The 14,646-nt window shown below is 34.5% G+C and overlaps 1 protein-coding gene across 1 annotated transcript; it reads right to left on the bottom strand.

Annotated features, from left to right (window-relative positions):
- Positions 1–586: 586 nt before the first annotated feature.
- On the bottom strand, positions 587–12,881 carry LOC121371349. Its single transcript, XM_041497167.1, has 3 exons — positions 12,593–12,881; positions 5,360–5,589; positions 587–3,866 (listed from the first exon to the last, which is right to left on the bottom strand). The coding sequence occupies exons 1-3, from the start codon at positions 12,774–12,776 to the stop codon at positions 1,533–1,535; spliced, it is 2,748 nt and encodes a 915-aa protein (XP_041353101.1). The 5' UTR covers positions 12,777–12,881; the 3' UTR covers positions 587–1,532.
- Positions 12,882–14,646: the final 1,765 nt, after the last annotated feature.

The following is a 14,646-nucleotide window of genomic DNA, read 5'->3' on the forward strand; positions in this document are numbered from 1 at the left end:
TGCATGCATGTATTTGAGACCAAATTTAATGAATTAAATAGAGCAATTAAGCCTGTATAAAATAGAGATGTAATGTCAGTACTGTGGTAAACCGGCCTCAGTGGTATCGTGGTTAAGCCATCGGACACAAGGCTGGTAAGTATAGAGTTCGCAGCCCAGTACTGGCTCCCACCCAGAGCGAGTTTTACAGACTCAGTGGGCAGGTGCAAGACCACTACACACTCTTCTCACTAACCACCACCAACTAAACCACTGTCCTGGACAGACAGCCCAAATAGCTGAGGTGTGTGTCCAGAACAGTTTGCCTGAACCTTAATTGGATATAAGCACAAAATTAATTTGAAGAAAGAAAGTACTGTGGTAATGAATCACAGCAACACAGTTAACTTCCTGATTCTATGGACAAGGGTTTGGAATGCAGTCAACATTTGCCATTACGGTTTATATGTTAGATTATTTCTTTCCATTACTATACCATTGGTTTATCAACCATGGGCCATTATTCAAAGGTTAGTTAGCTTAACCAGTGGTCAACAGAAATGTTCAAAACCAAGCACTGAATCAATACAAATAATAATTGAAGACGTAATGTAAAAAGTTGATTTAGATCAAAGGTATCAATTTGTACATAATCAAATCTAAAGTTTATTTTGTATTGGTGCAATATTAATAAGTAGATACAAGTAGATGAAATATATTAAGACTAACCCAGGGATTAACTTAACTGCTTTGAACAACTGGGCCCAAATGTTAGCATACATGTATCTGGAATTGAGCTACTACATAATAATAATTACTGAAATCATAAAGTGAAAGCTAGTTACACTACAAGTCACAACAGGAAATGAGGGGGAAGGATCAGGCTCGGTCAGTAGAGTGTTTGTCCAAGGTGCTTGCATCAAAGTTTGTTTTGTTTAACGACATCACTAGAGCACATTGATTTATTAATCATCAGCTATTGGATGTCAAGGAACTCATTCTCCAACCGAGTTTGTTCCCCATTCCAACCAATGCACCAGGACCGATATATCAAAGGCCATGGTATGTGCTGTGCTGTAAGGAAAAATACATATAAAAAGATTCCTTAGTAATAATGGAAAAATGTAACAGGTTTTATTTGAAGACAATTACCATTAGCATAATTATGATTAATAAATCAATGTCCTCTAGTGTTAAACAAAGCAAGTTTTAACAGGATATCTATATGTCACACTAACATAAAATTACTGGCTTGCACTGCTGGCTGCCTGATTTTTTTTTCAATATCTCCATAAGCATACTGTTTGTACTCTCATGAAAATACTGGTAATTGTGAATGGCCTATTAATACATTGAATTTGTTGTTTCAACTAGAAAGTTATTTTCACTGGTCTAATATAGTTTTTCAAACTTTGAACAACTATATAGACACGGTTTCACTTATAGGTTTGTCCTTCAGAAGTCAATTCCTCTACAGAATTATTAAAGTCAGATTAAAAAGTTGTTGTTTTTTCTTCTAAAGAAAGTGCTTTAACTTCGCAATGTGCAGTAGTCTATTCAATATGATGCAAAGAAACTTCTTCTATGTATTGCTCAAAGGAATTTGCTTCATGGCCTGGCCAATCTGAATTGATTTTCTCACATTCTTGTGTAGAGACCTGCTCAAGGAATTGCTGGAGAGCGATTTGTTCATCCTGCTGTAAATGAGCTAGCTCGTGGTGTGGATGAATAGTATCAACGAGGTGCAAGGAAGATTCATCATCTTGTTGCATGGCAGCTTGTTCAATGTGCTCTTGCAAAGGTTGGTGTTCTAGTGAAGGAGCTTCTTCATTGTTATTTTGCAAAGGAGTTTGTTCATAGTGTAATTGCAATGCTTGTTCACATTTTTGCAAACAAGATTGTTCACAATGTTTTAGTTGAGAAGCCTGTTCTTGGTGATCTTGTTGCATACAGCCATGTTTGGGTTCTACTGTATTTACACGTTTCAACGACATATCATCAGTCCCTGATGTCAAATCAGGACAAAATGGCACGTCTTGACTGAGATTCATAGAGTTTTCAGCAACTCCACTTTGTTGAACAACAGTGTTGGGTGCAGGAGTCAACAACTGATAACCTGGAAGCAGAGTGCCGTTTGGAAACAAGGCAGATACAGGAACAGCCTGTCTCAAAGCATTATTTGACACACACATATTACTTTGTGGAAAGATGTTTTGCACAACTGGATCAACTGCCAGACATGTTCCCAGGTTTTTAGAATGCTGAGCATTATTATTGAAAAAAGAACCAGACTGAAATGAACTGCTGTGAATTGGATTCAGAAAACTATTCACATTATTATTCAAAATAACTTGATTCCCAGGTAGTGTAGGCTGTGTGAAAGTTGTGTTTAAGACTGGAACATATACGAGACATGGAGTGATGTTCTTTTGATCATGTATGGCAGATGGCGAACACCTTTGAGCATCAGGTGAACACAAGATGGTATTTGTACGGAGATGTTTTGCTTTGTCAACCAAATGGATTTCAGCTGCAGAATCTTCACCATTCTCATTTACAGAACATTTCTCATTTGTCCGTTTTTGAATGTCACATCCTCCCTCCACAAGTGCATTACTTGTGAAGTTATGATTACCATTTTGCAGCAGATTGTTGTTAACATCCCTCTGTGAGCAATCTGTATCATCGTGTTCAACATGTGTCTGTGTCTTTTCAGTCTCACAATTCAACAGGTTTGAATTCGGTAAATTACCAGTATTTATTAAATGATCTGCTTGGTCCTGTAAATGTGTATTAGGTTTTACCATAGTACAAGTGGATACATTTTCACTTGCTATCATCTCCAATGCTGAGCTTTCTGTACTGTTGACTATAGTTACACTCTGTGACATGGTATTTAAAGAATTTTCCTCAGGAATAACAGTTTGTATCAGATTTTCTACTGATGTTTGTGCAGTCTCTTGATGACAAGAAATCACTCTCTTGTTTTGTTGTGCATCCATACTAGTGAAACCAAAGCTACCAGAATGGTTTACCTCTAAGAATGCATCACCAAAACAGTTCTGTTGATCCAATGATTCTGAATTATTATTATTTGAAGCATTTGCCATTGATATATTGTTATTAATACATGGTAGAATACTAGCAGTATCACTTGCCAGTGGCTCCCCATGGCTAGATTCCAGATCAGTTTGCTCATTCTGTGTGGCATTATCAGATTTTGATGGATCACAATAGTTATCCTTCCTATTACTTGTGGATAAATCTATTGGCACAGTCTGATCTTTCCGTGTCACAAACCCATCACACAAACCAACAGGTTGTATGAATTGTGCAGAATAAAACCTTGGTGGTAGTAAATACTGATATGATGGGTAATAGTTTTGCAAATGAGGCTGGGGATGATTCACGCTGGAAGATAAATCAGTTATAACATTTGGATATGTCACAGGAGAAACAACCACGGAAGGAATCAACAATGGTGATGGAACAGCACTGGCATAAAGTGGGAACATACCTGAAGAATTAAACCATTTAGAACTTTTAGTTGTTGAAATATTTCTAGTACTAGGACTGTCTTGTGTAATTGCAGCATTAATGTGAATTGGTGCATTCTGAGTATTAACCTTTGTGTTGCCACAAGAACAGTTTGAATTTACCCATCCACTTTTTCTTGCAAGGTGATGTCCATCAATGTCCAAGTAGATATTGGATGCATCAGAATTACAGCTTGACTCGTCAATGATCGAAGATTTGTGTTTTTTCAAAGGAGGAAGCCTTATTTTGCACCGACAATTGCAAGGTGTTGTTTTGGAGAAATCTGTACTTTTCATTTTATTGTTACTTCTTTCTTTCTTCAAACGAGATCTCTTGTTTGCAAACCATGTCTGAAAAGTAAATCAACATATTACCGTATATCTTCGCCTGTAAGTCGATCTCGGCTATAAGTCGAGTCCCTAATTTCAAGCCCTGAAAACTTATTTTTTTATTGACCCGTTTATAAGTCGACCCATGAAAAACTACTTATAAATATTGAAATATTTCTTATTTTCAGCACATGAGAACAATAATATTTGAACAAAAGAAAATTATTTTACAAACTTCAGTTTTCACGTTTTGTACATCGCAATATGATCAGACTATTCCAATCAAACTATCATTATTGCATAGCATCAAAACAAAATATTCCCTTAGAAGAGAGTGAAAGCTGTTTGACTGTTACTGTATAGTACTGTACAGATGGTTTTGTGCACAGACAACAACTTTATTTATAAACACTGACAACAGATCACTACGATAAAACTGAAAGTATCACGTTTTGCCGCCATATTAATACATGTAAGGAGGATAACTCTGGAAAGTACACTGGTTTTTGTACCAAATGATGTGTGTCCCTATTGCTCTAGATAAGTGAACTGCAGAGATCAGTCTATTTTAAGGGAAAGCTTAGTAATATTCATGAAGTTAATCACCGCCAAAACATTGTTTGAACAACCATTAATGCCAGTGACCAGATTTCAAAATAAACTCAGGCAACAGGTAGTTAGTATTGTTTACATTTTTACTATTAGTTATGACTGTTAATTTAACTAAGTGGATTGTTGTCTTGGCATGTGAGTGAGATCGTACGCCTTTTCGCATAACCAAAACTGTTCTAATGCCAAAAAAAATAGGTTATAAAAAATAAATGTGTCAAATTAACATATTTGAGTATAAATACATGGCATACTTCAATAATAAAACTTGTAAAATAATCCCCAAAACAGTAATATTTTTTGGTGAAATTTTTTTACCCTCTTATAAGTCGACCCCCCAAGTTATAAAATAATTTTTGGGTGAAAAAAATTCGACTTATAGGCGAAGATATACGGTATGCAGTAAACAAATACCAAGGTACAATATTAGTTATTATTACCTATATGGTTAAAAATATTATGGTACATATCAAAATGATATGTCCCATGTTTAGGGTAGTTTCACTGTATAATCATTTATCCCCAGAAACCCTACATCAATGACCTCTGGATTCATGTCTGCTGAAAAGAGGAGAAAGCAAGATTTCTCCTCATTTAGTATGTCATAATTATAATAATAATAAAAATGTTTTTTTAATTAAAGTAACCAACTTGTCAAAGTAGAACTCATTATTTTTAGTAGATGTTTTTCCCCATTTCACAAAATGTTTTGTTTTTTTAATTATTAAATAGGTTCAAATTTGACCAGTCAATGAGTTCATTTGTCATAGCTATAACCAGTCAATGCACCAGAAAATACTACATAATTAATTTATTTATATATAAATAAAATAGTGGCCGGGCTACAGTCTGAACAAAACTGTATCAATAGCCCAATTAACCTATGGAATGTGGAATTAACTCACCTTTAGTCTGGCTTTGGACACCCCAGTTTTTTGTGCAACTTCATGCAAGATGGCCGAATCTGGATATATGACTTTCTTGAAAAGGTTTTCAAACACTTCCACTTGTTGTTTTGTAAATGGGATTCGACGTTTTCTCATCAGTCCAAGTTGATAGCAGAGAAATTTTGATCTTGATTTGCTTGTTTCACTCTCGTTTCCCGATGAATACATTTGTTTTCCATATTGAATGTCTGTAATTATATGAAATGTCCAGATTAACTAATTCATTCAGTTTTTATTGCCATATTGTCAGTTTATAAAAAAAACCACCTTAGAAAATACATGTGATATTCTGAGATCTGTAAAAAGAAAAATGTTTGATACCATATATTTCTCTCTCTATCATTTGGTAATAAAATACTAGATAGCTAATCATTTGTTGGAGAACAATATAGGCATGACTGGCTGCATTTTACTTCATAAATAAAAATGATATTTATTGTTTTGAAAACATTAGATACACATGTAACTCTTGATAAACACAGCCCCTCCTTCCCTTATAACATTTCCTAAGACATCCCCTGAGCATTATGCAGTTCTTCACATCCGAGGTGCCAGATCGTACTTGCACACCCAAGCACAGCATGATTTCATCTGAGAAGCTTTTTTTATGGTCCACCTAAACATGGTAACAGTACACCACCTGCCAATTGTTTAAACAGAAGCTGGTTTAACCCTAGGCAGCCCCAGTATGTGATACTCACTTGTGATCCTTTAAATTTATAGGGATTTATCTAGGATTTTTGCCACACGGGACCCATGTCAGACAGGATTGGGAAAATCAGTTCAGTAAATCATACATGCAGAAAGTACTCGCCCACTTGTGAGTAAAATTTGTGACAGATGAGTTAAAAAATGCAACTACTAGTCCCAACGGGTGATCCATCTTTTTCTGATGACCGTAGCCTTGTCAGAATTCCAAACAATTCAAACAAACTGTTCAGAATTATGACTAAATACAGGAGTCAAATTTGGCAAATTGGAGGGCAAGACCATTTAACTTGAACTGATCATGTTTAAGTATGATGGCCAATTAGTAACATGCAAAAAATAATTCAGGACATTGGGGCATATTAAAGGTATACTGTCACGGATTTAAGGACCTTATTTATCTAAAAATGGATAATAAAAAAAAAATAGCATTAATTGTTGGAAAACAAATCTGGCTATCGCATCACTTTAACTGATCCATGATGGAATGAAATCCATGTCAACCCTCTCAGCAATTTTAGTTTTTGAATTATGGACCATTGCCATAATTCAATGTTTTACAAAAGATCATTAATAAATGGAGTATGGTGGTTATGAAGATGGTTGAATGAAGTACATTTAAGGACAAATCAAATAATTTTTGTTCAGGTAATATTTTGTTAGACCATTAAATAGATCAGTGGTCTGTGACAATATGCCTTTAATAAGGCACTGTAGCAATTTGCTGCATGGCAGCCATTAAATTTGAGCACTGTAAATACACAACAATATATGTATCACATTGACAATAGACGGCTTCAGAATTACGAACTGCGCAAACGAAAAATTCCGGAAACTGAACCAGTCAAAGGTCAGTACTACCTAGAAATGGCTTGTTTACACTGAAAGAATGTTGCCGGTGTGTTTGAATCTACAGATCATTCTGTTAATAATAATTTTCAGGATGTAACTTGAATTTTGTAAATCTATATGAAAGAAATGTGAAAACTGTCTTTTCCAGAATATTTCAAAATATTATTGTTTTTGTTAATCAAGGTTTGGGGGGGGGGGGCTTGATTTCATTTTGCAAAGAAATTTGATAATTTTCAGTGCCACTTTCTTTTGGGAAAGGGCCTATGTTCAGACCGACAGAACTCTTGAATAAATCCCTGATTTATGTTCCTCGAGTGTCGTAAATGTCCCAAGAGAACGATTACAAACCCTTCAACCTAAGTCTTAGTGGATATGCAGCTTAATGCATGAATTAAACATCAGCCTCATTGATGGTTTTAGATTTATTTGTGTGTTGAAATTATTTCATGTAAGTCCCTATATTTCAACACTTCAGTCCAATAATCAATTTAGCTAAAAGATAATAAAAATGAATAAATGCAATGAGACCACATCATGAAAAACTACATCCAAAGTAAATGCAAAAATTAAATAATTATCAACATTAATATAAAAATTCTAATAAAAATGTATCGAAGTGTTGGAAAATAATGGGGCACTTATTGACTCATATTTTAACACCAACATAAGGGCAAATATATGTTTTCTGTCATGCATAGATTTTGTTTTAATAATAATAAAATAATACATATTCAGTAACAATCCATATTCATTCATTAGGTTAACTACGAGAGACAGGACTACGAAGTGAGTTTTGTAGCAGGTTTATCTTTAGGGAATACATGAAATGCCATTAACATATTCGTGAAATAAATTATTCCAGCCAATCAGAGGACATCATACAATGCAGGGTTCTACACAGCGAGTAAAATACTTGCATTTGTGAGTAACTATTGTTCACAAGCAACTGTTTATTAAAAAGTAGTAGACAACTGGCGAGTACAAAATATTGGGCCTAGTAATCAAACAAAAGTTTAACATGCCTATGAAATCATCAGTTATTAATATCTTTAGTTAGTAATTAACAGGATTTTGAAACAAATGTAAAGTGCAAAGTGATCGCGAGTTGGACAGCTAATCTTTGTTGCATTAAACAAGACTTCATATTGTGTAGAACAAATATTGGAGCAACAGCATTAGTATTCAGTGTATTTTATACTCCTTTTAACAAAGCAGTACATAGATTTTCTCAAAGTATTTTGAACAATGACACTAGGGTAAACAATCTTTCTTCCAAAATGCTATATAGCAGATGATAAACGCAAGTAAATGTTCATAACTTAAGATTTGAGTTTTATATTGGTTAATTATTGCATACTGTTCATTGCAGCACTCAAATCATGGTCTAACCTGTTACCAGGGTATTATAATACTCAAACAAAATTTTGATCCATTTCTTTTTTTAAGTGGTCAAATACTGAGGGCATTGCCATATATTTATTTTATAAAATTATATATTAATGGTAGTGGCTAGTGAACATGTTAGCCAGCAGCAAGTAAAGTAAAACTTCAGCACTGCTTTATAACATTTTATTATGCATTATGAATGACCGACATTTTATGGTCAAACTTGTAATTTCTACCAATAATAGTAGGACAGGGCAGAAATGGAAATACTAACCTGGTAGTTTTGAAGTAGATAAATTATTATCTACCAAGTACCTAAAATATGTGACATGGAATTTCAATGATGTTCAGTAAATTATTTACAACATTACATGTAGGCCCAACTTTCAAGAATTGTTGAATGTCACAAAGACCTAGCCATTGCAGTCTTGTAACAGGCTGGTCAAAATGTACAGATTGTAGAATATTTTATATTATTTATTTCATTTTATTCCTTAAACCGTCAAAAACGTGACACTGGCACATTATCATATTGTCTAAATCTTTCCAGGCAAGTGTGGAGAGCAGCAGCTATTGAGTGTATATAATGATAAAAAAAAAAAAAAAAAAAAAATTATACAGTGCTGTTCGGTGTATCAGCGCACCTAAGCATTCAAGGACCATTTTCTATATGAACACTGAAATACTTAATAAAATGTGACTCTCACCAATGAAGCAGTGCATAATCTGAAATACACTACAAATTGTTTTATGTCTGTAGTAAATAAACATTTTAAAATGGTGCATAAATAGAGGCACCCTTGTATCCAGAACAATTTGCATGTCCGGTGATTCGGCGCAGTAGATGTGGATCGTTGACCCCGCTATTTATAGACCATCCATGACCCCACTTTTAGCCCATAAATGCTACACTATTGTCCCAAAATTATTTTAGTACTTTTTTGTTTTGTCTTGTTAAAAATATTACTATGAAAATGAACTATCACACATGACCCACCTCATGATCAGTTTCGGACTCGTTTTCTTGAGTGGCATAGTACTGCAGATGCATACATGTTTATTGTATTGCATGGCTAAGATACCTACATGGATTTTATTTTTCTCGGGTAGATTGTGCACACGTGCAGGGTTCGAACTTAACGGTCGCCCGATCGCCCCTGGCGACTGAAAACGACGATGGGCGACTGAAAACCCACAGTAAGGTTGCCTGCCTGGCGACCGATTTTTTTTTTTTTTTTTTTTAAATCAATAATTAATAAATAAGTAAAAGTACAGCTATGTAGCCTACTTTGCACCATGAAAAAGTGTAGGTCTGCTTTTACATATAAACATATGCCCAATATAAGAATAGGTGTAAGGTAAGGCCAAACAAAAAAATAGGTGTGTTTCCGGTCGACCGACTGTCCCTAGTTTTCCCCCCCCACCGACCCTAATTTTTTCTCTCTTAAACTGAAAAAAAAAATAAAAAGTAAAAAATAATTTTAAAAAAAAAGTAAAAATAAAAGAGGACAACATCACTAAACAAAGAGTATTTCCTTCCTTGCACATTGTTTACGTACTATTATACGATACATTTTGCACATGTAATTCCCTTCCGAAAAACATCGAGAAATTATGGAAAAGCTTTTGTAATAGAGTTCCTTTCCCTGATTAGCTACCACCGAACAGCTTAGTCGGTCTCGGAAGTAACCGAATGTACGAACATAGCCTTGGTACAGGTTATTTCGATTAAATATAATCATATCAATTCAGCTTAATTCGGGTCTTCACTTAAATCAACAGGTCTTATTATTAATGCATCTCAAATGTTTGCATAAAGTATTTAAATTAAGCACAACGAAATTAATACAAATGTCCCATTAATTTAAGGAAATACACAAACAGTGCATACCAATACTACTACTACGACAACAAAAATAATTACATTTATACTGTTTACTATAAGTTAAAAAATGCGGGAAAGATGTTTACAGACTGGTTTTAACATTCTTAATATCAATAAGGCTGACCTACTTCGCGTTTATATACACGAAAACAGGTGAATGATTTATTTTGAAATTATGATATAATTATTGATAATTTTAATATACATTTTTAATTGCACCCTTAACAATAAATATGTTGATACTTGATTAACCATCTAAAAGAAATTGAACTTAATTTGTTAAAAACAATGACAACGTAACTTCCTAAGCATACTTGAGCAAAATACCAAGTGCGCCGAATCACCAGATGCGCCGATACACCGGACACGGTTGTATACGTTATGAAAACCAAGAATATGTATAAGCTTATTTGTTTGTTCTTTTTTCTTCTTCTTTTTTTTAATTGGGTTTTTGGGGGGTTTGGGGTTGCGTGCGCACGCACGTATGTGTGTACGTGCGTGTGTGCGTACGTGTGCGCACGCATGCGTGCGTGCATGTATGGTTTATGTCTACAACTACTCTTAATACATTATTTGGGGCAGGACGTAGCCTAGTTCATCAAGATAAACGTCTCCGGCACGATATTTATTATTGTGATGTTTATTGCTGTGCCGTAACGTTTATCCATTTAATCGAATTTTCCATTTGCAATCACGATTTAATAAAATCAGGCATATGTGCTTTATTTAAGAGCCTCAACACGTACAACAACATATTTTAATAAATTTTAGACAAAAATATTAAGTACAATACCTTTGGTAACCTTTCCAGGATTAGATGTTTGAAGATGACACATTTAAACATTTGAAAGCTATTTTTATCCTGGCACATCGAAAATGCGGAATGAAAATTTTGCGGAACGAGAATTATTCGTATCAAGCATTTTACGTACACCCAGTAAAAAGAAATATTGCGGAACTGAATGGAATTGATTATTAAATTTATTTATTTTGTTATTTTTGTTTCTACATATGTGCTTTGTGTGGGTTGCATTATATGCATTGTTAATAATATTATCACATTAAAGTTTTGGGGTGTATTATTCTTTTTTATTATTATTAAAAAAATGATTGTTAGTACAGGTCATTACTTATTTTAAGGCCTTCATTTATTTACTTTTTCCAAAATTATTATTTCCTTTAGTAATTGTTTTTAAATATTATTATTACAGGCCATTGCTCACATGTGTTTCAAAGGTTTTTCTCTCTTCTTTTTTGTTTTAATTTCATTTCTTTTTTTTAGCTATAATTACTGGTCATTAGTTATTTAGGGGTTTTATTCAGTTAAATTTAATTGTTATTATTAATTTATTATCAATTAATTGATTTTTTTTAAATATTATTCATTAATTAAGTTTATTTATTTATTATTATTAAACGTGATATACCATTAAATATCGTGGAATAAACTCGTGAACCCGAGACGAATAATAATAAAAATAATCCGATTCCACCAACAGTTTTCAATCACATTTTAAATATGCTCACAATGGCCGGCGGGAATATTCGAGATTTTGTTCGTAACTGAAAATTGGATTAATGCAGGATTACTATTTGGACAAACTGTCTATTTATGTGTAAAACGTGACTGGGAAGTTTTCTTTATACAGTAAGTGTTTATATTTATTGGTACATCTCATATTTCGCCATGAAATAATTAATTCCATGGTTGTATCGATTCCGCCTGAAATCTGGGCGGAAACTGCACGCTTGTTTTTGCTGTTCAAGTTGTAAACATCGGGTCCAATAAATGTCAAAATGTTAAAAAAACGGACCGTAGATGTTTACCTTGGTGAACTAGACGTAGCCCAGTCGTAAAGCACTCAACTTTATGCATGGTCAGTTTGGGATCGATCCCAGTTGGGCCATTTCTTGTTCTAGCCAGTCCACCATGACTGGCATATCAAAGGCTGTGGTATGTGCTATCCTGTCTGTGGGATGGTGTATTTTAAGATCTCTTACTACTAATGAAAAAATGTAGCGGATTTTCTAAGACTATGGGCTGTATTTGCAAAACTTGTTTATGAGTTACACACATGTAACTACATACATTTGCAATGCTTAAACACATGTGTTTAAGAAAACAAGGATCTGTAAATTTGGCCCCATATTGGTAGCACTTTCCTTTGGCACAGTCACATATAAAGAACATGATTAAATATTTACCATAGTTAGGATTAGGGTTAGGGTTAGCAACAGTGTCAAAGGAAAGTCCTTCCTTTGTTTTGTTTTGTTTGTTGTTATTTTTTAATAAATTTGTTATTTAATGAACTTATTGATAAATTTTTGTATTCTATGAATATCCTCTATACATTACTTACTGTTAAAATTGCTGCAGTTGGTCGAATAACCATTTAGTAATTCAGTGTGTGATCTCTGTATATTACTTCTGGAGTCTGGTATCTGCCGATCTGGTGTCTGCCATTCGACTGGACTGGCCGGTGGTGTAGACAGTGGCCGACTGTCGTCTGACGACCACTGGCGCTGGTCACTCATCCACGACATCTCGGCAGACGTGCAGTCAGGGCAGGGCGCATCCCCCAGTCCGTTTGTAACTGAGTTAAGTGAACAGTTACATGCAATTGTGTCAAACAATGACAATTTGGCACAAAAACCTGCTTCTTCGGCAATGTTCATTTTGCCTATAATGTGCCGTTTTCTTATTGTTTGATATAATCGTGTAACATGCACGAGATATGCATGCCCTAATTTCCTCGTTGTGCACGAGCTAGCTTTGTGAGCTGTTTGTTTCAACCAATGAAATGTTGGTATCGCTGTTGGTTTTCATTTCAAGTTGCATACTCTGTTTCCTGTTATTCATGTATAACATAGTTAATCTTTAATGTTGTGGTTGTTTTAAAACAAGTTATTACGGTATAAAAGCATTCTTTTGTGGATGTTATAGCTTGGTCTAGAAATTGCTGTTACATTTAGCCTATTTATTTGGATTTCACTAAAATGAGACGTTTGTGAAGTTTTGCCCGAATTTGAGGTTTTGCTCCAGCACTAGGGAGCAGTTGACCCCCCCCCCCCCCCCCCCCCCCCGCGTCACGTACATGTATGGCTCTTACTGAAAATAATTTAGTTTTAGCTCTTTTTTTTATATGTAGAGTATTTCCTTGAACATGATTGTAAAAGTGCTAATTAATACAAACTTTTATTAGTCAACAATTAAGTGATGTAGCCACTTTCAGTGACTTTGTATAAATGATGTAGCCCTGGGGTTTTGGAGGTCGAACCCACCTGCTTCAAGAATTTTTTTAATTTTTTTTTCTGGGGGAGCGTGACCCGAACCCACCACCACCACATACACCACTACCACTTAAACATTTCGCTTACCACTGTCTAGGCACACGCGCTGAAAATATGGCGGCAACAAGCGATGTGGTATGGGGAATAAGAAAAGGCCGTTTCAGTCTAGTTGGAGAAGACTACAGTAACTGTATCCTGATTGTTTTTTTAATGTTTCTCCCACCCCCTCCGAGTTATTTTAGGCTTGGTACGATCCTGCAATGTGCACTTTGTTACTTTTTTCATCTATAAAGAATTCATTGATTTATGTTATACATTTGTTACATCATTTGTTAACAAATGTACATTAAAAATGTTACGTCTCAACATTTTTGTATTAATTTATTTTCCAACTTTGCAGTCTTTCTTTGAAGTTCAATACTTTGTTATAATCATGTTTTTTTTAGTAAAAGCTCGTTATACAAATTACTACAATGTACAATTTCTTTTCATCTCTTCTTAATAACTTTAATTGCGGGGGAGGGGAACATAGGCGTACGAGATCCCAATTTTTTAAGTGGGTGAGGGGCAGACTGCCCGAATTAAACGAAAATGCCTGAATCTGGATAACACCATTTATTTATTCACTTTAGTATTAGCATCAACCAGGGATGCAAACGAATCATTAAGCATGTTTACATGGACTACAACTAATATTTTGGGTAGAATTATGGGAAAACAGGGTGAAAAAGGTATATAAAACCCAATCTAATTAAAATTAGCTCCACTATTACATGTGGATCTAAAGACAGCCAGTTGGAGCTCATGTCCACCAATCAAAACCTTACTTGCAGAATCATGCCAGTGATTTAAAAATAATTTGAAAACATTCCGAATTATCCTGAGGGTATACGATATGTTTCGTGTGAATTACGAATGCCTTAAAACATGTTTTATTTTATAAAATAAATAATTTGTAATGTAAAACTGAAGACTGATTTAGTTGGGGGGTTTTATAAATAAATAAATAATTTTTAATGTAAAATTGAAGACTGATAACCCACCCCGTACGTATTGGTATGGTTCGCTGTACTGCGGCCACTAAAATAGACTCGCCCGATATTTTTAGAATTTGTATGCTCCC

This window comes from Gigantopelta aegis, chromosome 4 (assembly GCF_016097555.1).
Source record: "Gigantopelta aegis isolate Gae_Host chromosome 4, Gae_host_genome, whole genome shotgun sequence".
In the NCBI taxonomy this organism is placed as follows: Eukaryota; Metazoa; Mollusca; class Gastropoda; order Neomphalida; family Peltospiridae; genus Gigantopelta; species Gigantopelta aegis.

Bases quoted from the DNA above. Each gene is read 5' to 3' on its own strand.
- LOC121371349 (XM_041497167.1), bottom strand. From the start codon at position 12,776: ATGTCGTGGATGAGTGACCAGCGCCAGTGGTCGTCAGACGACAGTCGG. The intron at 5,590-12,592 runs GTAAGTAATGTA...ATATAATTACAG, and splicing joins CAACTGCAGCAATTTTAACA to ACATTCAATATGGAAAACAA. The intron at 3,867-5,359 runs GTGAGTTAATTC...TTTACTTTTCAG, and splicing joins TGTCCAAAGCCAGACTAAAG to ACATGGTTTGCAAACAAGAG.